This window comes from Gasterosteus aculeatus, chromosome 4 (assembly GCF_964276395.1).
Source record: "Gasterosteus aculeatus chromosome 4, fGasAcu3.hap1.1, whole genome shotgun sequence".
NCBI lineage: Eukaryota > Metazoa > Chordata > Actinopteri > Perciformes > Gasterosteidae > Gasterosteus > Gasterosteus aculeatus.
Window position 1 is genome coordinate 23,734,228 of NC_135691.1, and position 21,339 is coordinate 23,755,566.

A 21,339-nucleotide genomic window follows, 5' to 3' on the forward strand; every position below is an offset into this window, starting at 1 on the left:
TCAGACGACACCTTACAGTTTTGAGCTGCATTACAACGGTTTCTCCAGTAAACTTTTATCGTTCTATTTTGTCACATTAAAAAGGAAGACAATGGTAAATTTCCCATTTGTGGGACAAATAAAGGATTGATTATTATTATTATTGTATATAACCAAATAACCCCAGATGCCAGACACTTCATTTGACCTCACTCAGCGACTTTCTGGATCCACCACCAACAATAGTTTTCCTCAAACCCATGGTTCAGGCATCGGTGAGAATTTGGGGTCCAACATTTTGTGCCAGGACATTTCTACATCAGGGCATTCAACCAAAGACTTTCTGATTAGTTAACCGCTTTCACTCCTGAGGCACCCGAACGAAGAGTTAAATTAAAAGCCAACTGCACGTGTTCTCCCCTGAAAGTCGTCAATTGTCTGGCTCGGGTTAGCCTAGGACCAAGCCCTAGATGTGCTGCTGTAGACCATCACCCTACAAAGTAAACTAGTAAATTCAATGCAAAAATGAAATTCTAAATGAAAAAGCTGTGTACCTCCAAGGAAGAAGAGAAAGGCTCTGCAGTGACTGGTGGACATGACCCCGAACCTGAGATGATCTGTGAATAAGAAAGAAAAAGTAAAGATTTAGGGATTGAGGGAATTAATTAAAGAATAAACACAAAACCGGGGAGCAACAAAAAAACCTGAAACATTTACGCTTCGTAGTTAACTCCACCCTAACTTCACGCGTCAACCAGTCACATAGCATCAAGTGTGTTACACCAAGGAAGGGAAAAAGGAATCTCAAATGGTCACACATTTAAAGTGCAATAAAGCAGTTACTGCAATAATTGACAGCATTAAAAAATGTAATTAATTGAAAATTCTATTAAATTGAAGCATTTAATCTTCCTTTTACTTGATCCGCGGTGTGTTAAAAATAATGTAAAGCTGTATGACAATATTATACCCTATTTATGCCCGTCCAAACATCTCCTGATGGTGTCAAAGATAGCAGAGCATTTAGTCGGAGCAGCACTGGGAATGTATTGTAATAACAACATCTGTGAATAGATGGTTTTCTTTTATTTGTGTGAATTTGACAGTCACAGAATGGGCCGGGTCCACTGAAGGAGCATTCAAAGGTCATGGCTGATCAATCAGAAGAGGGTCCGTTTTGTTCCTCAGCTCATCAACGCATCTCTTGTGAGGAACCCGGTCAGGGCTTTAGATAAACTGCAATTGCAAGTTTTAAGGAAGGAAAGGAAAACAGGACAAGAAAGAACAAAAGAGAGCCGGATTTGAAAGTGGTCTAAAGAACTAAGAGCTAAAGAACATTTTTAGTAGAGAGATTTAGCTATTGCTAAATAATACAAACACACCGTGCACAAAATGTGTCTGAATTTGATTTGTTTTGTCATGCTATCAATCAGCCGGCTGCTGTGCCAGGACACACCATTACATTGTTAATGGAGGCTTTTCCTTTCATAGGCACGCATTAGTGTGTCCACTGCACAACTCCATGCATTAGAAAGGAGTCACACAGATTGTTGTTCCAGAGGGAGCTGTGTGTGTCCTCTAGGGCTGTCAACGAATATTCTATATTTGAATATATATTCGAATAGTTGTTAAAAACAACTATTCGAATGTGAAAATTAATATTCGAATGTAAAAAACAAAAACACAACAGCGGCAGAGGCGTGACTGTCTGACTATATTGCATAAATAAAATAGACTAGATCGGCTACAACAGCTTCATGGACTGGTTTGATTATTTGCCGTTTCATGCCAAGGAAAAGTTCTGTTTACAGCACAGCTCACTCGGAGCGTTCAAAGTCGGTGCTGTAAAACTTTCAGTTTCAATCACTGAATGAAGCCGGCTACATGTTGGACAAGAATCGCAACCTTTAATTGCTTGCACAAAACTCTTGATCATCACTCGGCATTTTGAGCGAGTGAGTGAGTGAGAGATCTGCGGTCTTGGCCGTTAGTTAATATGCTTATTTTTGGGTAGGTAATATTTTGGTAAATCGGTTTAAACTTAAATAAATTACCTATACAAGTAGTTATGTATCGTTGTATTAATTTGTCCTGTTCCCGTTTCTAATGCACAACTAGATATTCGAGATATTTTGAATATCTGTTTTTTTAAAGCGAATATTCCAACGTCATTTTTGAGCAATTTTGACAGGTACGATGGCCCTGAAGTGAAAAACACAACGGAAATAGGAACGCACAACGCAAATAAGAAAACAAAGCGGAAAATAGGAAAACACAACGAAATTAACTTCTTACGGAAAGGGTAGGGCCTTATTGCAGATAGCAGAGGACGGACCCTTCTGATTGGACAGTCGGACTGTGTCTTTTAACAGGAAATTATACAGGGCTCTCAAGTGTCACGCACTCCCGTCACACATTCAAGGGTCCGTCCTCTGCTATCTGCAATAAGGCCCTACCCTTTCCGTAAAAAGTTAATTTCGTTGTGTTTTCCTATTTGCCGCTGTGTTTTGCACTTCAGGGCCACCGTAGACAGGTTGATTTGCATTGTGTAAAAAAATGGAAAACATGTTCAGTCCAACAATGCAATGCAAAATCTGTAGAGTAAGACATGTTTGATTAGTGTCATCAGTATGACCACATTCAATCTGTACAACGGTGGATGTTAAGCAGAATGCAGGAATAAATGCAGACAAATGATGGTAATGGTTTGTCCGGAGGCTACTGGATCTTCAGTTACCAATAAGCATGTATATTGCATTTTTGAATTTGTGTAGTCAGTCAAATGATAAAAGAAACAGGTCAACATTCCAAACAATTTGCTGATAAGTTGGACAGCAAGCTTGAGATCAAATCACAATAGAAATAAAGAAAAGGATTATTGTGGTGAGCGGATAAAAATGTCCTCCCTGTCACAGCGCTACTGTCACACTTCTCTTTACGTCTGATCATGACAGTTGAGTTTATGAGGCTACTGCCCTAGTCTTGACAATAACGAACACATTTGGAATATTCTTTCCAAACTCCTACCTTGGTGATGGCCTGCTGCAGCCGATAGAGGGAGTTGACCACAGTAATATTCCTTCTCTGGCCCTCTGTCAATGGGCCGATCACCTGACTGGCCTCGCCCTGAGTGCACAGCTGCAGAAGGAGGGACACACGGGGAGGCAGTATATAAACATATTTCTATACACATATATACACACATATACACTCACCGGCCACTTCATTAGGTACACCTTGCTAGTAAAAGGTTCAACCCCCTTTTGCCTTCAGCAGTTCCTTAATTCTTTGTGGCATTAGGAATGTAGAATACCATCTCTAAACGCACATGTCGAACCCTGAAGAAGATGGGCTACAGCAGCAGAAGACCACACCGGGTGCCACTCTGGCAGCTAAGAAGAAGAAACTGAGACTACAATTCACACAAGGTCACCAAGATTGGACAATAGAAGATTGGAAAAATGTTGTCTGGTCAGATGAGTCAATTTCAGCTGTGACATTCAGATGGTAGGGTCAGAATGTGGCGTAAACTACATGAAAGCATGGATCCATCCTGCCTCGTAACGGTACAGGCTGGTGGTGTTGGTGTGAGGGCAGACGTTGTTGCACGCTCTTTGTTCGCTGGTGGGCGAAACTGCCGTGCACGGTAGGAGGACAATTGTAAACGTGAAGAAAAACGCTTGGTGATGCTTGGGAAATATGTCAAGAGGGACGAGCGCATATAATTAGCAGAGAATCCTGTCAAATTTCAAAATAAAACATTTTTCAGAAAAATATATATATATTGTTTCTGTGGTGCGGCCCGGTACCAAATGGCCTGGTGGTTGGGGATCACTGCAATAGAACACCTTTGGCTTGTGGTGTAACAAGAGATTTGCATCATAGATGTGCAGCCGACAAATCTGCAGAAACTGCGTCATGCTATCATGACACCTTGTATGCCACGAAGAATTAAGGCAGTTCTGAAGGCAAAGGGGGGTCCAACCTTTAGCTAGCAGGGTGTACCTAATAAATACACATACATACATACCAGCATATAGAGAAAACCGATTTCAGACTGAACAACATACACACCAGTTGTTCCGATTTGACACAGAAGAGTTGGATAGTCTTGGCTGCATTTTTGGACACAGCCAGTGAGAGTTTCGGATCCACTGATGCCACGTTCAGCTCACTAAACACAAAGAAATAAATATATTACATAGAATAATGTAACCTGGTTAATTATCAAACGGAAGCTATCAGTATATTTGGAGTTGTACTGTTGCTTGTGTTTTAATCAATGAGGATTCGTCTCAAATGTTTTGTTAAATGGGTACTAAATGCGTGTGTATTTGCAGGTTTGATGGTCTAACAATGTATGCTTTGGTCAGATTATAAAAGACAGAATGTGAAAAATCTATGTTTTTTACATAAATGTATATATTTTCCCATAGTAGTAATGTCGTCTTTGTCAACATCAACATGTTAAATTATATCTTGATAAGATATATTAATAAATAAAGATCAGTAGTTTGTGAAAAAAAATGTCTGTATAATAATTCCATGTTTTTTAACAGAATGAGTATCTCCACTAAAATGTTTTGGTGTCAGCGTTTCTGAAGATAGTTATCGATTAAGGTTGAAATTTGACCTGAGAATATTGTACTGCATCGGTGAGGCGGAAAAAACGCTAATGGCACAACATAGTCCTGGGTACTGTTTTATACTTATTGCTAGGGCTGCACAAATAATTGAATTTTGATCGCGATCACAATTTTTGATACCACGATTAAATGAGAATGATCGTCAGCGATATTGACATTTAAAATGCGTGGTCTGCTACATATCAAATGAAGTGTTTCCTCAACTAAAAGTCGGACAACCAGACAAAGAATGAGGTGGGAGGAGTCATGCGCGCATGATTTTGTCCATTATCGACTCAAAGTTAATATGCAATAAGTAGGGACTTATTGCATATTAACTTTGAGTCCAATTGCTCTTGTATAGTTTGTATTTTAATTAGATGTATTTACCATCACGCATTGTTTTGATCTTTCTGCATGTACCCGTACTTAGTGCTGTTTTTGTGCAGCCAAAATTTCCCTGTGGGGATGAATAAAGGGTCTTTTTGTTTGTTCTTATTGAGGGGTTCTGTTGCCCCATGTGTTGCGCTTGCCTGCTGATGGTCTTGATGATGCTGTCCAGCTCCTCGTTGGACGGGGGGTTGCGGCCACCCATAGGGAACACCAGATTGATGGGATCAAACAGGCGAGAGAGGGACTTTGAAAGGTAGGCTGCCTCGTAAAGCTGCAGAGAGTCCTTCAGAGCCTGCTCTGGGCTGGATACAAATCAAAAAAGATTACAAACATAACTGGTGCATGTTAACATATTAACAAACAAGACATTTGCATTAGTAACATGAATATGGTAACTGACCAGAGAGAGAAATCTACTGCTGCTTTCACTCATCCACAAAAGGCATTGAGATAAAAAAATATCATCACTTGACTGAGTTTAACATTTCAAAGCTATTGTGGAATAACAATACATGCAATCTAACTATTGTTTCAGGTTAATTTATTATAGCTATCTGCGCTGACATTTATTTATGGAGTGCCTTCAGTGTAGACATACATATCTCAATGCTTTAAGATGCAGAGCACACATTCTACTAGTGTGTGAGTGGGTGTTTATATATGTGAATGCACTTAGCATATCTATCCCACGACTCAATATCATTTTGATAGAGGAGGAAACTGATATAACTGTTCATAGTTGTGAAGTGCTGTATCTTAACAGAACTAAAAGGAAAGCAACTTCAAGAAGTTCTATGCCGAAAAAAGGCAGATATATTTTTACATCTGTGTTTTGAAATGTGCTTATGACATGCTGCAACCAAACATTTTTAGCGTCCAGCTTGATTGACCGGTGTGTATAGGAACTTACATACATACTTATAAGCACCAGATATTTATAGATCTATATCATATATGGTATCTGCTCACTTGTAGTCCTGTTGTCCATGTGTAAACAGGTCCTGGCTGTCTGTCTCTGCGGCGGTGATGTCCAGAGACGTGTCTATTCCTCCGCTGCTCGTTAGCGCCCCCTGCAGGCTGGCGCTGTACTGCTGCAGGCGGCGCCACAGTTCGTTGTACAGTTGAAGCAGTTTGGGATACTCTCCTTCCAGGGCCTGCTTTAAGAAGGAAGACGCTAGAGAGAAAAAACCCTGCTTGTTACACACAATGGTTCTGAGAGGAACAAAGATGGAGGAAAAATAAAGTAAAATGACGGTAAAGTTTTGACAGAACATTTAAGTTTCCGACGAGAAAATAACATACAGCCTGTAGTGAAAAAGGCGTCCTAGACTTGGGTAAATTATATGGAATGTGAGGGAAAGGTTCAAATGCAGTTTTTTCGCTCAATATCAATATATTCTTTGTGTGTTAAGCATAGATTGTATTTAATAAGTAGATGTGGTTGGTGTGTCATCACACATTGATTTGTGGACAAAGATTTTGAAGCCTAGAGATCAGCATTTTGGCAGTCGCCACCATGGCTTTTAAAAAAAAACTAAACCAAGTGACCTTATTTAGAATGCTGAGGAGTTACATACGGTGGAGACGCCATATACAACTCTGTTGTACAGTGGGGAGAATAAGTCTTTTTGTAGGTTTTCCCACTTATAAAGCATGTATGAGTCTGCCATTTTTATCATAGGTTCTTTTCAATTGTGAGTGACGGAATCTAAAACATAATCACGTTCAAATAAAGTATTTCATCACCTATCAACCAGTAAGAATTCCGGCTCTCACAGATCTGTCCTGCCACCCACATACTCAATCAAACAGACTCCAACCTCTCCACAAGACCAGAGAGCTGTGTAAGGACATCAGGGATAAAAGTGTAGACCTACACAAGGCTGGGATGGGCTACAGGACAACAGGCAAGCAGCTTGCTGAGAAGGCAACAACTGGCGCAATTATTAGAAAATGGAAGAAGTTCAAAATGACGGTCAATCTCACTCGGTCTGGGGTTCCATGCAAGATCTCACCTCGTGGGGCATCAATGATCATGAGGAAGATGAGGGATCAGCCCAGAACTACACGGCAGGACCTGGTCTGACCTGACAAGATCTGCGACCACAGTCTCAAAGAAAACCATTAGTAACAGACTACGCCATCATGGATTAAATATCCTGCAGCGCACGCAAGGTCCCCCCGCTCAAGCCAGTGCATGTCCAGGCCCGTCTGATGTTTGCCAATGATCATCTTGATGATCAAGAGGAGGTATGGGAGAAGGTCATGTGGTCTGATGAGACAAAAATAGAGCTTTTTGGTCTAAACTCCATTCGCCGTGTTTGGAGGAAGAAGTAGGATGAGTACAAACCCAAGATCACCATCCAAACCGTGAAGTATGGAGGTGGAAACATCATTCATTGGGGATGCTTTTCTGCAAAGGGAACAGGCCGACTGCACCGTATTGAGGGGAGGTTGGATGGGGCCATGTATCGCGAGATACAACAACAACAACCTCCTTCCCTCAGTAAGAGCATTGAAGATGGGTCATGGGTCTTCCAGCATGACAACAACCCAAAACACACAGCCAGGGCAGCTAAGGAGTGGCTCCATAAGAAGCCTCTCAAGGTCCTGGAGTGGCATAGCCAGTCTCCAGACCTGAATCCAATAGAAAGTCTTTGGAGGGACCTAAAAGTCGTGTTGCCCAGCGACAGCCCTGAAACCTGAAGGATCTGGGAAGGTCTGTATGGAGGAGTGGGCCAAAATCCCTTTTGCAGTGTGCGCAAACCTGGTCAAGAACTACAGCAAACGTACAATGTCTAATTGCCAACAGATTTCTGTACCAAATATTAAGTTTGGCTTTTCTGATTTCTGTATCAAATACTTATGTCAAAACTAAACTGCAAAATATATTTTTTTATAAATCGTACATTGTTTTAGATTCCGTCACTCACAGTTGAAGAGTACCCATGATAAAAATAACAGATCCTACATGCTTTGTGGGAAAACCTGCAAAATGTGTATCAAATACTTGTTCTCCCCACTGTACACATTAGCCGTAGCAGCCTTTCAATCAGATGATACAAACTATCAGCATCCTCTTACGGTGTATTTGCAGTGCAAACTGAGGGGAAGGAAAAGGAGGGCTCTTACCTTCAGTTGCTCTGTGCAACTCCTCACTAAGGGTATTGGTTACATCATTCCAGAAGGTGCAGAGGATATCAGGCTTTCCATCCTGTTATCAGGTAGACAGAGAAACAATACTTATTGGATAACTTGAAGCCCTTGCAAGTGACATGAGTTGTCAGTTTGATGGGAAACACCTGCTAACCGGATTAGCCATTGCTGTTTGCCTTATTCCGTATTTAGATTTTCAAAAGTTAGTTATTTAATGAGCTGACGATTGTCATATTTGAATTGATTATTGTTGTTCCTTTTAAAAAAAGAGTAATTTCAACAACATGCATGCATTTAACAGATTTGAATAAGAAGGGCAGTTGTAAAGAAGAACAACATAGCATTTTGCTATTTTTATTACATAGAATAGTTTAAATATACTAAGGGGAGTGCTTTTATTATTTAATGGCCTCTGTAGCTTCCTCTGTAATCAGCCTCTGTAGCTTCCTTTATAACTAATCATAGAGACATAGAGTCATAAAGCTACCCTATGAGGATGTTGGGGACAACATTGTGCTTCATAAAGTTGCTGGAGGCAGCCCACAGAGAGCCACGAGCTCATTCGGGCTGAACAGTAACATTGATAGATCCGTTGGACCTCAGCAATGCTTTTGTGTTTGAATGAATCCCTGCACCCAATGCCTACAACTAGACGTGACTGCAGTCACTATAATGCCCTAACTTTCACACTTTAGAGGGTGCCTAACATCCTACTGAGGTTCTGATGGGTTTTATAGATAGGTATAGAGTAAGTATAAACTTACTATTATGAACAAAAATGCATAAAAGTGAGCTCAAGTTATGAACTTGAAATATCATTTTCAAGTCAGTAACCTCCTTTTGGTTTTTGTGTGATTATAAACTAACTTTCCATGTTGCTTCCTCCTTAGAGCCAGGAGGAAGCAGCATCAAGCTGAACGAGAACGATGTGTGGTAACATTCAGCTTCTGTAGTTTGGACATATTTTGCAATATGGTTACAGTTAAAATATCTTGTATCATAGGTAAAAAAAAAACTCCTTGCATACAAGTTAATAAATGTGTTTGCTGTTGTAGTTTTTATTGACAGTATTGATTGATATCCTCAGCCGTAGGATTGCAATATTACTTTTAGCTTGAATTTCAAATAACCGGAAAATGTTTTTCTCTCACCCTGAATATGTCATGCTCCAGAGGTGAAGCATATCTTCTCAATTAAATGAAATAAGAGGAAGGTTACCTTCTCCATATGTATTTTATATGTTTTTCGGGTTCTAAGGCTTTCGCTGTCAAGCACAGCTGGTTGCTAGGTAACGGGAGCAGTGGAGGTAAAGCTGATGACGCAAGCGCACCTCGCAGTATCGATCGGACCCTGAAAGCACCGTCTCCCACTCAGGTAGTATCATCCTGCGTAGGGCTATTTCATATAAATAGCTGTCAGTCATATAATTAAGCAGTCATGTATGGCAGGCTATGAGGATGTCTTGTTTTGATAAACAGAAACAGAAATTCAATTCAATTAATTTTATTTTGTATAGCCCAAAATAGCAAATTACAAATTTGCCTCAGAGGGCTTTACAGTCTGTACACATACGACATCCTCTGTCCCGAAATTCATCCTAAAACTTTTACTTTTTATAGTTTCTTAATGACAGGAGCCTTGTGATTGTTTTGATTGCTCCAATAATTATTAAATAAACAGTGCTGTCACCCACCTTGATGATCTCATCAATGAAGCACACATGAGTTACAGGGTCCCTCTTTTTCATCAGGACCTTCTGCAGATGTTGCACCTAGAAAAGTTGCACCACATTTTAAACTTTGATGAATTATTCAATACTGAATGTACATTCAGTTTGTGTTGTCAGGGAGCTGCCCACCTGTCTGCATGCAGCACATATCTGGTCCATCAATTTCTCCAGGTTGGTCCAAAGAGCAGCACGGAAAGCTGCTGTGTTTCCCGGTGTGGGCAGCACAGCTCTGCCTGGTGCACCTGAGGGGACCAATTCACTCCGTGAGCTTTTTGTTTTCTTCCCATACGGCCCCTATGAATCCAATAACCGTTATCTCCCCAAAACACCTGATAGAAAATAGCATTTACGATTCTTGAACCTCAATAAGTGCTTTGAATGGAAAAGGGATGACCCAAAAATTGAGATTTGTGGGCCAGAGGAAGAAGAAGCTTTAACACACACACACACACACACACGTACATACACAACTACTACTTATTAGTGGAGACATTCAGTGTTGTTGTGGGTCTTTTATGATTTATTGACAATGAGAAAAATATATAATATTATCAGACTTCTATTTCTATTTCAGATTTCATATATTTTTTCATGTAATCCTCAAAATGTGTCCTAACAACATGAGGGGGAAAAATTGAATTGGGCTTTTTTTTAGCTAAAAGTATTTTGTCATTAATTAGAAGAATGAAAAATACACAACCTCCAGCCATTCTCTGTGGCCATGGTATAATAATCTGGGTCAAACCGTAAAATAACATCCTCTTTCATCTTTTAGAAATGAAGAGAATATATACGGTGTGCCAGTGCTCAGAACTACATCCTTCTTGGGTCCTACCTCTGGGGTTGGTCGGCTGTGTCAATCCCTTGATGTCCAAAGCACGAGTGATGTTGTCGTGTATGGTTGTCCTGTAGCCACCGACTACAGAACCAATGGTGACACTTAGACTGCCCAGGTTGTAGAAGACCTGCAAGGCCATGCCCACCTGCGTTGGATTCTGACCAACAAAAGGAGAGATGAAGACGGGGGGAGTGAGACAAGTGAGGATGCCAGTGGTGTCTGTGGTTTTCTACAGTTGGAAATTAACTAAGAGGGTCAAACTGTTTGTTTGGGAGAGGGGGGGGTGGTGGACTCAACAACTGCAGGAGTGACGGCAGCAGCTACAAATACACCTTACAGTTTTACACACAAGGGCAAATAAAAAAAGGAATATATAGCTTTAAATAAAATAAATAAAACAACATCATCTTCACAATGTAAGCAAAGCCTTTTCTGGTCATAGGCTCCAAAAAAAAGAGACCATCTATCTCTCACGCAGAAACATTCAAATTGTCCTTGGCTTAGGAACACCAAGAGGGCAGATATTTCATGCTTCAAGAAAATATGAAGACTAAACAGTAAATAAGCAAATAAGGTGGGCTTCTTGATCACTGGAAGACGCTTTGGGGAGCGCCTAGTCTGATTAGGAGGGACTGCATCCATCCCATTTTGGATGGAGCAGAACTCACTCCAACAAATCTGACCCAGTTTCTCCTAGTATCCTTATTGTCTCAAAACAACTCCACATTGCCAAAGCAGCCTCTCTCTCCTCTGTCCTTATCCTTCTTAACCTTTCTGCCACATTTGACCCAGTAAACCACTAGATTCTTATTTCCTCCCTCAGGAACTGGCTGTCTCATGCTCTCGCCATTCTCTCATCCTATCGCAATGACCGTACCTACCGGGTAACTTGGCGAGGATTCCAAACCTTGTCCTCTCACCAGTGGGGTCCCTCAAGGCTCTGGCTTGGATGCCCTCCTGTTCTCTCTGTACACTGTCTCAGCTCTGTGATCCTCTCACATGACATCCAACTAATCTGGTCATTTCCCCGATCAGGGACACAGGTAGCAGCACAAATCTCTGCCTGTTTGACATCTCTCAGTGGATGGCAGCACACCACCTGACGAATAATTTAACCTGACTATTACTTTAGACGTCCTAACCCAAGCCCTGAATGCGAGGAAGCTCGCTGTGACAGCCAACAGTCAACTTTTACTGGCAGCAACACATTCCTGCCAGCGCCATCCAAACTCTGCAGCTGATCCAGAATGCAGCATCTCCACTGGGTTTCAGAATAAATCCACCCACACTAGTCCGCTCCCTTCACTATTTACCCGTTTCTGCCCACATCCATTTCTAAACATTACGTTGGGTCAAACCATAGGTTCCTGCCCGCTCACTCCGCACTGCCAATCTTCTTGTTGCTCGTTGTAGGTCACACAATTCAGGTCATCCTTCAAGACAGAAGGCACCTGGCGCAAACTATTGGGGGTCCATAAACACTGTGAAACAGAAAATAATGGACTAGGTCCCCATAAGAGAGTTTATATGTTTGATTTAGAATATAATATATGCTAATATTTTTATTATTCCTGAAAATAACGATCTTGACGTGATGTTTCTAAACACAAACAGAAAGTTCAAGATCCCCAATAGGCCCAGGACAATATAGTGCAACTAAAAGGAACTCTTTGTGTTGAGTGTGTGTGTGTGTGTGTGTGTGTACCTGGATCTCCATGCCCTGCTCCAGAAGTCTCTTTGCCTGGTTCTCCACCTCCAGCCTGGCTCTGCTGATCAGCAGCAAGTCATTCTCAATCACCTCGATGCCGCTGAGATCCACACCCTGGGACAGATAGTCTAGAGCATGGGCAAACACACATATAAAAGACACCATCAATATTGCATTTCCTAGCTTTTTTCCCCATTCAGGTTTATGGGGACTATTGCCATAAGACTATTGCCATTTTTTTCATTCACACTTTTTGTATATTTAATTAACCAACAAACAACAATAAGAGCTTAATCTGATTTACAGATTCTTCCATACATTTCCTGAAGCTACTAAAACTAAATATCCAATAGTAAAACTGAGGATTTGTGGAGATGCGTTTACAGGGAGTGCAAAGAAAAGTACAGTATTTTTTTGGAATCCTCATATTCCGTCTATTTTGAACAGATTTGTCAAATTTCTAATTCTCTACTTTTTGTCCACAACGGACCAGTCAGTCTGAAACTTCATCAACAAATCTTCTTTGTGGTTATATTTCTATTTGTTATGAGCCTCCACTTCACAGAAAAGACAAGAAGCTTGAGAGAGCGGTCAGGCACACTATTGCATTAAAAATTTCCATTCTGCTTTTTTTCCTGCATTTTTTGTCCACCTGTCATTTTAGAGAGTCTGATCAGGATCAGGAATCAGGAAACATTTATTACCAAAATATGCCAAACATACAAGGAATTTGTCTTGGCGGTTGGTGCGCGACAGTGGACAGTGTGACAATAGACAACAAGACAGCAGTGCACAAGTAATAAAATAAAGTAAAATGAAATGCTAATGCTAATGCTGATCATGCATTAGAAAAAAATAAGATGGTTGTATCACTCTATTATTCTTCTTCTTGGTGCAATGAAAGTCTATGTGGGCACTGTTCACTTTCAGACAGTATCTCCAAACTAGGGCTGCAACAACAAATTGATAAAATTGTGAAAACAACATGGCATGACACGGGAGCACCATGGTGATAATTCAGCACATAAAACATGTTGGAGTCCTTGATATGGAGGAATGAGAATGAGTTCAACAGCAGGGTAACTTAAAACAGAATCCTACTTCAGTCACTCTTCTTCTCTGCTGGTGTTATTTGTTATCCAACTTGACAAGCATGACAAGCGTTCGTTAATAACAGCAGTAAAGCAGGGCTGGTGTAGTTTACAAGACAAAAAACACATTCAATATCCAATTGCCTTTCTTGCCCTTTACAATAATCATATATTCTGTGCTTTGTCCCACTGTTTATTGTTGACGAATTAATTTGTGTGTGTTGTACTATTTAATTCAATTTTATATTTATTTCATAGGACTTAGTCAACTTATTCGAGCTGTGTTTAAATGTGATGTATAAATTAGCCTAACTTGCACTTACTACAATGATGGTATTACTTTAATGAATAAGCTTCAAAGGGAACTTGTTGTGTGTGTGGTTGTGTGTGTGTCTGAGAGTGAGAGTTTTTGAGTGTGTAAATCTGTCAGTCAGAATCAGAATCAAAGAGCTAAGTCTGGTACCACGGACAGCTCCAGAGAGAAGAATTTCTCAATGAATGCAAGAAGTCATACACAGACATTGCCAACAATGGTTGGATGCATCTGTGTGTGAGAAGAATAATTCACTTCTACTACTGTGGAGTTTCAAAAACAATTCATTGACATGGGCCTGACATCAGGGATCAGCTAAGGCCTTGCAGAAACCATATACAAAGAAATGAACCAGTAACGGCACAATCATGAGGACCTTTCAGTTAACAGTACCAGTGTACATCTGGGATTTGGGAAAACCATTAATAAAAGGGTCATCTATCTACATATTTGGCTGTTTCTGTCACATTATGCACGATAATGCAAGTGGCTTGTTGCACTCCAAATAAACTATTGTAAATATAGAATGCAACTCTATGTATTTTACAAAGCTACAATATGTTGTCCTTGTTCCTAGCTGTTACGTTCATTCATGTGTACATTGAGTTTAAGGTTTGTAAATGTTTTGTTCAGCTGACTGCAAGCACCAAAATGAAAAAATAACTCTTTTGTGAAGTTAGCAAACTACACTATCATCACCAGCCGGATTACAAACATAGATTGTACTCGCAATTATTTGAATCATTTCTGTTATAGGAATTGAATGTATTATACATCTTTTACATTGTTAATTTTGTACACATGACATCCATTGTAGTCTGTCCATCCCAGGAGTGGGATCCCTCCTCTGACGTTCTACTTAAGGTTTCTTTCCCTTTTTCCCCCATGGAAGGTTTTTTCATTTTTTGGGGAGTTTTGCCTGTGCCAATGTGTGGGTTTCGGGACAGAGGATGTCTCATGTGTACAGACTGTAAAGCTCAGAGGGGTATACAAAATAAAATTAATTGAATTGAACAAAAAACGTCTCTTACTGTCCTTTTTATTTCTTCAGTATTTCCCCTACCATTCAATGGAGGCGGCGGCCCGGGAGTTCCCAGCCAATGGCCACAAACCGACACGTGGCCGTGAACAATTAGGTAACCATATTTCTTTCTCTTGGTCCCTGAGCTCTGTCTTTTTTTTCTTCTCCTCATTCATGGATCATGCTCATGTGCACAGGAAATCATTGCGAATTTATTTTTCCCCTCTCTATAGCCTGCAGTCTGCCATCTATCGCTCTGTTACGAAAAACTTCCGAGGGAAAACATACCTCCCGCTTAGTTGTGCACGTCAGTAAAAAATATTTTTACAATCTTTGAACAAACAAAGAGAGAGGAAGAGCTGAGATACAATTATCCGATCGGGAAAATGTGAAATATGTTTTTTTGATCACTAGCAGGAGAGGAGAAAGGACTTATTTGAATTGTAAATTGATCAGCCTGCATCTCTTAGGCTGCCATTGCTGTTGTTGCCATGCAAATAACAAGGACCCCTAATAAATCCACTCACTTACTAGCTATGTTCAACATATGCTCAGCAGGCAGCAAGCGCAACAAAGCGACTGCTCCAATGGGGGCCAGATTGGGTCAATTAAGAGATGTACTATGCGGCCGGTACTATACAAACACAAAGCAGATGAGTGGCCAAAGTCCCGAGAGGATGGAGGCTCCTAATGGCATTGTCATGGAAACAGGGTCCTACGTGGGCTCTTTAATGAGGAAAACAAACAAACAGACATGAAAAAGAGAAAAAGAAACAAGGAATCAAACACAAATAGATCTGTGTTCTTTTGTCCATGCGTGATGGAGATTTACTCCTACTTACAAAAAACTAAGAAAGATTGAATAAGGAATTGAAGTATTGGAAATGAGAGCAAAAAGTGTTACATGTGCTTAGTAAGTCAAAATTGTCAAGCACAGAGATGTAATGGGGGGGAAAAAAAGAGAAGGTGGCGACTGTTTCAGAGAGAGAAAAGAAAAGGTGGGGCTGACACAGAGAGACAGACCTACAGAAACTGAAGCAGAGCAACAGCACAACTATCGCTCTTGCTCCATTCAGGCTTCAAGTTAATTTACATCCTGAAGGAACTAACAATCAAGCATCCTTGAATGATGACTACTAAACTTTTTTCATCGTAAAACTATGTGCGACATACAGCAGAGAACTGTGCAGAGGAATTCCTCCATGTGTCACACAGAAAGGGGGTGAGTGGCAAACTTAACCCTAGCCTAAGCTAGCTTCTAGGCTACTTCCACATCAACATCTACCCTGCATGGCACACAGTCTGAAGAGGACCACCACTGTGTCCCTAAAAGACACTAGTTTAGAAAACGTCCTGGCTAAATGTTGGGAAATGTGTGTTCATTCTGTTTAAAATATGATTAAACAACAGTGTCTGTCAAGGTCACAGTTAAGAAGAACCATCAAAGATGAAAGGCCAGGCATCGGGAACTGATTAAACACAGGCATCCAATCATCCAAAGGGTCCGTGACGAGTCGAGAGTAAACACACCAGCTCACTTTCAATTTGTCTTGGATTGTCCCTTCCATTCTGCCATTTCCACATTTACTGTTCTCTGGACTATGACATTTCAAACCTGAATAAAAGTGCTGTGGACCAGATCACATTAGCGTGAACGACACAGAATACCTGAAAAGTGGAGAGGGGTGGAGACAGCAGGATTGTTGTGGCACTGGCAGGGATGAGCCGAGGCACTATTCCAAGCACAACGGACAATGATGAGACAGAGCTATCCATGAAAGAAAGCATTGATCTTCGTGCTCCGCACTGATGTTGCAAACCACATGCCCCTCAACGGGGGGCTGGTGTGTATGGCGCTCTGTGTTTCACTGGCTTCGCCTGAGAGGAGCGAGTACGACTAATACATTCACAGAACAAATGTTGTAGATCAAGGGAAGACTGATCTGGTTGGGTCACAATATGGTGGGATAGTTTGGTATGCTTCACCAAGTTCCCCGGGGTCGCTTGGATTGTTACTGAGCCGGAGAGGACATTGCTGGGTGAGTGGTGACTTGAAGCCTGATATCACACTATTAGATAACACATTATAGTGCTCTCGCATTGGGTTTGTTTAGGCTTAACAACTCTTTTTCAGACTCAAGATTTCAGACTCTGCTTTTGGTGTTAAATCCAACTCCTCTTCACCCAAACCACAAATGAGCATGCCACTCTCTACACAACATTGACAATATAGGAGTAGCATTCGACAGTGCAAGCTTCAGGCCTCCGAGAATGCACACATGCCTAGTGCAGATTTTTGTAGCCGCCGTGAGCAACATGACGGTGCTGGACACTGCTGACTCCCAGGACCTTGACACAACATCAGACAAGCCCATCTACCCCATCAGCTTTCAGGTAGTGCTGGAGCTCCATAGGTCAGATGTTTTTTATTAATCAAATCTAAAAGACATGACGGCATGATATTTTCTTGCTGGCAAGTCAAACCCTAGGTTACTGTCTGGCTCCTTAATGGGGTGGGAATTTTACTGGTACCATGTAATATAACTGAAAACTTCCATGTTACTATTATCATATACTATAATTATGACTAAAGTAAAATTAAATGTCATAATTTTCTTTTTGTGGTAGGTTTCTCTGACAGGATTTCTACTTCTGGAGATAGTTTTGGGCTTGAGCTCCAATCTCACTGTGCTTGTGCTCTACTGTATGAAACAGAACCTCATCAGCTCTGTCTCCAACATCATTACTATGAACCTGCATGTAGTGGATGTGTTGGTAAGTAATGCTAAATGGACATTCATTTTCCAGTCTTCACACCACTCTAATCTCTTTAACACTTCATGTCATCATTCACCCATTTACACCCATTCATACACTGATGACAGGAGCTACCATACTCAGTGAGAGCTGCCCATCAGTAACTATCATTTACACACCTCAGTCACAGCTACAGGAGCAATTTGGGATTTTAGTGTCTTGCACAGGGACGCATGAACACTAGTGGAGCCAGGGATGAAACTGCTGATTGTCTGATTGAAGGACAACCCTGCTCTCCACTCAGGCACATGCCCCAAGTCCCTCTCCGAACATGTTAAAGCTGCTATGTTGCCAAGATGAATTTAACATGGAGTGGTGGGTTTACAAACCTTCACCTTCTTGTTTTGATCAATTAAGGTGGAAAATGTCTACTTAAGAGTCTACTTAAACACGATTATGCTACTAGCTTCTCCACTGTGTTTATTACAACTTTGGTTTGACTTCTGTAGTGCATTCATAAAAACAGCAAAATGTTAAGATGGAAAGTGTAAGATTCTTATTAGATAAAAAACAGGTTCCAGTCCTGTTAAGAAAACTGAGCATGTTTGACTCATCAGCTATACACCTACCACACAATACAAAGTCTAGGCACACACCCAAGTGAAATTCACCAGAGGTAGATTACTTAAAGGCAAGGTAGGCTACCTGGACCTCCGACTCCCAGCTAGAAGGGCTCCACATTATGATGTTGATATGACGCATGTTATTTACTTTTGACTGTTACTGTACAACATATTTAATTATTTCTACTGATGGCTTAAGTTTGTATTCTTGGTTTGATACGATCAAATCATACCTTTTAGAACCGCATCAGAATCATTGCAAAGCATGTTCTTGTTTACCTGGTACTAAACAAACAATGCATTTTGGATGTGACCTGATTTTCTGTCTTGTTTCTAGGTTTGTGTGTGCTGTATCCCACTGACAGCAGTGGTGGTGTTATTTCCTTTGGAGACGGACACAGCCATGATCAGCTGTTTCCATGAAGCTTGTGTCTCCTTTACAAGTGTAGCAACTGCTGTTAATGTCCTGGCCATCACTGTAGATCGCTATGACATCTCAGTGCGGCCGGCGAGTCGCGTGCTTACAAAGGGCCGGGCTGTGGCTCTACTGGGGTGCATTTGGGCTTTATCCTTTGGCAGTTTCCTGGTTCCTTTCATGGAAGTCAGCTTCTTCATCAACTCTGTTCCAGACCTTGTGAACGGGACGGTTGTGGTAACAGTGGCTCATCCAAATGAGTACTACACAGAGCAGGGCTTGTACTATCACCTGGTAGCACAGATCCCAATATTCTTTTTTACAGCTCTGGTGATGCTGGTGACTTACTACAAAATACTTCAGGCACTTAATATCCACATTGGTGCACACTTTCAGAGCCACTTACCCAGCAAGAAGCAAAAGAGAAAAAACACTCTCTGTCTGAGCACTGCAACACAAGCAGAGTCCACAGACGCTTCACGGAGCAGCACAGGAGTCAGGGCAGGAGGGAATCCACCTCTGGACATGCATGTCTCAGTATCGGTCATAATCACGCTCAGACGAGCGGTAAGGCGCCATCGGGAGAGACGGAAGAGGCAGGAACGTGTCTTCAGGGTGTCTCTTCTCATCATCGCCACATTCTTACTTTGCTGGACACCAATAACTGTCCTCAACACCATCATCCTCAGCACCGGGCCCAGTGGTTTAACTGTTCTGCTCCGCTTAGGCTTCCTGGTAATGGCATATGGAACCACTATCTTTCACCCGCTTTTGTATGCCTTCACTCGGCAGAAGTTCCAAAAGGTTTTAAAAAGCAATATGAAGAAAAGGGTTGGGTCTGTAGTGGAAGCTCTACACCAAACAATGTAGTCATCCATAAGCTGTGGATTGACCCCAGGAGAAATAAAAAGGTCACCGTAAAGGACATGGAAGCCATACTAAAATGTCTAAGCTCATAGACATTGCTGAGTAATGGGATTCATTTAGTACAGAGGAGATTAAATGAAGTAGTTACATTCCACAAAGTAAAAAAACTGAACATATCAAAAATATTTATATAAGCTGCTGTTGTAGTTGCAGATATGGAGGTTTGTGTATCCAAAGAGAAGTGAAAAATATTTCAAAAGAAGAAATCCAACTATGGGGAAATATACAACAAGCCTAAAAAGGGTAATCACACACAAGTGCTCATTACCAATAGTACAGCAATTCTGGGAAGCTTATTAAATGACGAAATGAAGATCCAGACATGGACTTTCCTTGAAATAAAAAACACAGGTAAAGAGTGAAACTACCTGCAGCTGAATGTGCATAATGTTTATTATAATAATGTTTGATCTGTTTCAAACTCTCGGCATGCTGGTATGTTGCGATGAAAAGCTAAGTGCACCATACGTCAAATGTATTGTTAGTTTGTTAGACAAAGCAGGCAAGACCAGAGGTAGAGGTCACAGGTTTATCAGCAGTCACATTAACTAAAGTTCAATTTTCTTTCCTCTTCCCTTTAGTGCTATTTATAAATCTAGAATGTTTTGAGAGAGTTGTTCCTCAAACACACTCATTTTAGTCTGGACATCCAGAACGTATTCAAATCAATCAGAGGAAATTAAGCAGACACTATGTCAATAAGCCAATTGAGTCCATATATTAAAGTCTCTTCATTAACAAAAAAATAAATAACTTTTTATTAACAAAACTCACAAAATGATAAGTTTTCCTCAGAAGCCTTTACAATTTGTCCACATACATGCCTCAGATTGGCACAGGAAAATTGCATGACAGTAGTAGTATAGAAATTCCAGTCAGACCCAGAGAGGTTAACCAAAAGTGTAAGGACACATTTTTCTATATATTAGCTAGTATCTACATCATGCATTTTTTTTAAAATAATTTGGAATTGTGGTAACCTCTTGGGAAGGGAAATACTACTCTTACAACGACCCTCTTTAGAGCCTTTAGTGTGAACCATAACAAAAGACAAAGCAGCACAGCCCACTTGAGAAATAGTTGCACAACAACTGAGCGGCACAACAGAGACAAGAAGCAGACACTGGATCACAGTGAGTTTGTGGCTTTGCTGGACAACAGTGAGGACACCGACCCCATTTAAAAGGTCTTTGCGGCCAATGCAATATGAGGGAATCGCCCTTTCTGTGTGTCTGTGTGTGTGTGTGTGCTTGCGTATGTGATGAGAAGTGGTCCTAGGCTAGCAAGTACATGCTGCGTTATTAATTCAAGTAGAAAAGCAAAGTAGAAAAGGGAGGAATGATAATGATAATTTGTTTGGTCATGACTGGTGGTACAATCATAGTTTGTGTGGTGTTCGACAGTAAAATGATTTCTGTATTATGAAGTAAACATATTGTATATCCTGTACATCATTCAATACTGTACACATCTATTGTACTCTGTCCACCCTGGAAGGAGGGTCTCAACTTTGATGCCCTTCCTAAGGTTTCTTCCTGAGCCTTTTCCCCCCCCATTGAAGGTTTTTTGTGAAAGGCGAGTTTTGTTTGTGCCGACTAAAACTGAGTTTTTGGACCGAGGATGTTGCGTGTGTGCAGATTAAAGGGCTTTTTGGCAACTGATTTTGGACTACATAAAATGAGTTTATATTTTGTTAATGCTGTTGTGAATTAAGATGATTTAAGATATTCTATGATTACCTTGTATTACATATTAGATGATAAT

The 21,339-nt window shown here is 40.9% G+C and overlaps 2 protein-coding genes across 2 annotated transcripts in view; one reads left to right on the forward strand and one right to left on the reverse strand.

Annotated features, from left to right (window-relative positions):
- Nucleotides 1-21,339, reverse strand: part of cog5 (component of oligomeric golgi complex 5) — a 38,844-nt gene that overhangs the window by 6,823 nt on the left and 10,682 nt on the right. Inside the window, exons 7-16 of the mRNA XM_040173269.2 lie at nucleotides 12,426-12,556; nucleotides 10,718-10,877; nucleotides 10,012-10,124; nucleotides 9,847-9,924; nucleotides 8,130-8,211; nucleotides 5,967-6,171; nucleotides 5,138-5,299; nucleotides 4,054-4,153; nucleotides 3,007-3,117; nucleotides 534-596 (exon numbers count right to left, since the gene is read on the reverse strand). Of these exons, the coding sequence (XP_040029203.2) occupies nucleotides 534-596; nucleotides 3,007-3,117; nucleotides 4,054-4,153; nucleotides 5,138-5,299; nucleotides 5,967-6,171; nucleotides 8,130-8,211; nucleotides 9,847-9,924; nucleotides 10,012-10,124; nucleotides 10,718-10,877; nucleotides 12,426-12,556 (1,205 nt within the window). The remainder of the gene's footprint in view (nucleotides 1-533; nucleotides 597-3,006; nucleotides 3,118-4,053; nucleotides 4,154-5,137; nucleotides 5,300-5,966; nucleotides 6,172-8,129; nucleotides 8,212-9,846; nucleotides 9,925-10,011; nucleotides 10,125-10,717; nucleotides 10,878-12,425; nucleotides 12,557-21,339) is intronic.
- LOC120817261 (G-protein coupled receptor 22) lies at nucleotides 17,170-19,749 on the forward strand. Its single transcript, XM_040173274.2, is given in 4 exon segments — nucleotides 17,170-17,247; nucleotides 17,482-17,628; nucleotides 18,571-19,498; nucleotides 19,501-19,749. Coding segments are annotated over 4 exon segments (1,260 nt in total). The 3' UTR covers nucleotides 19,608-19,749.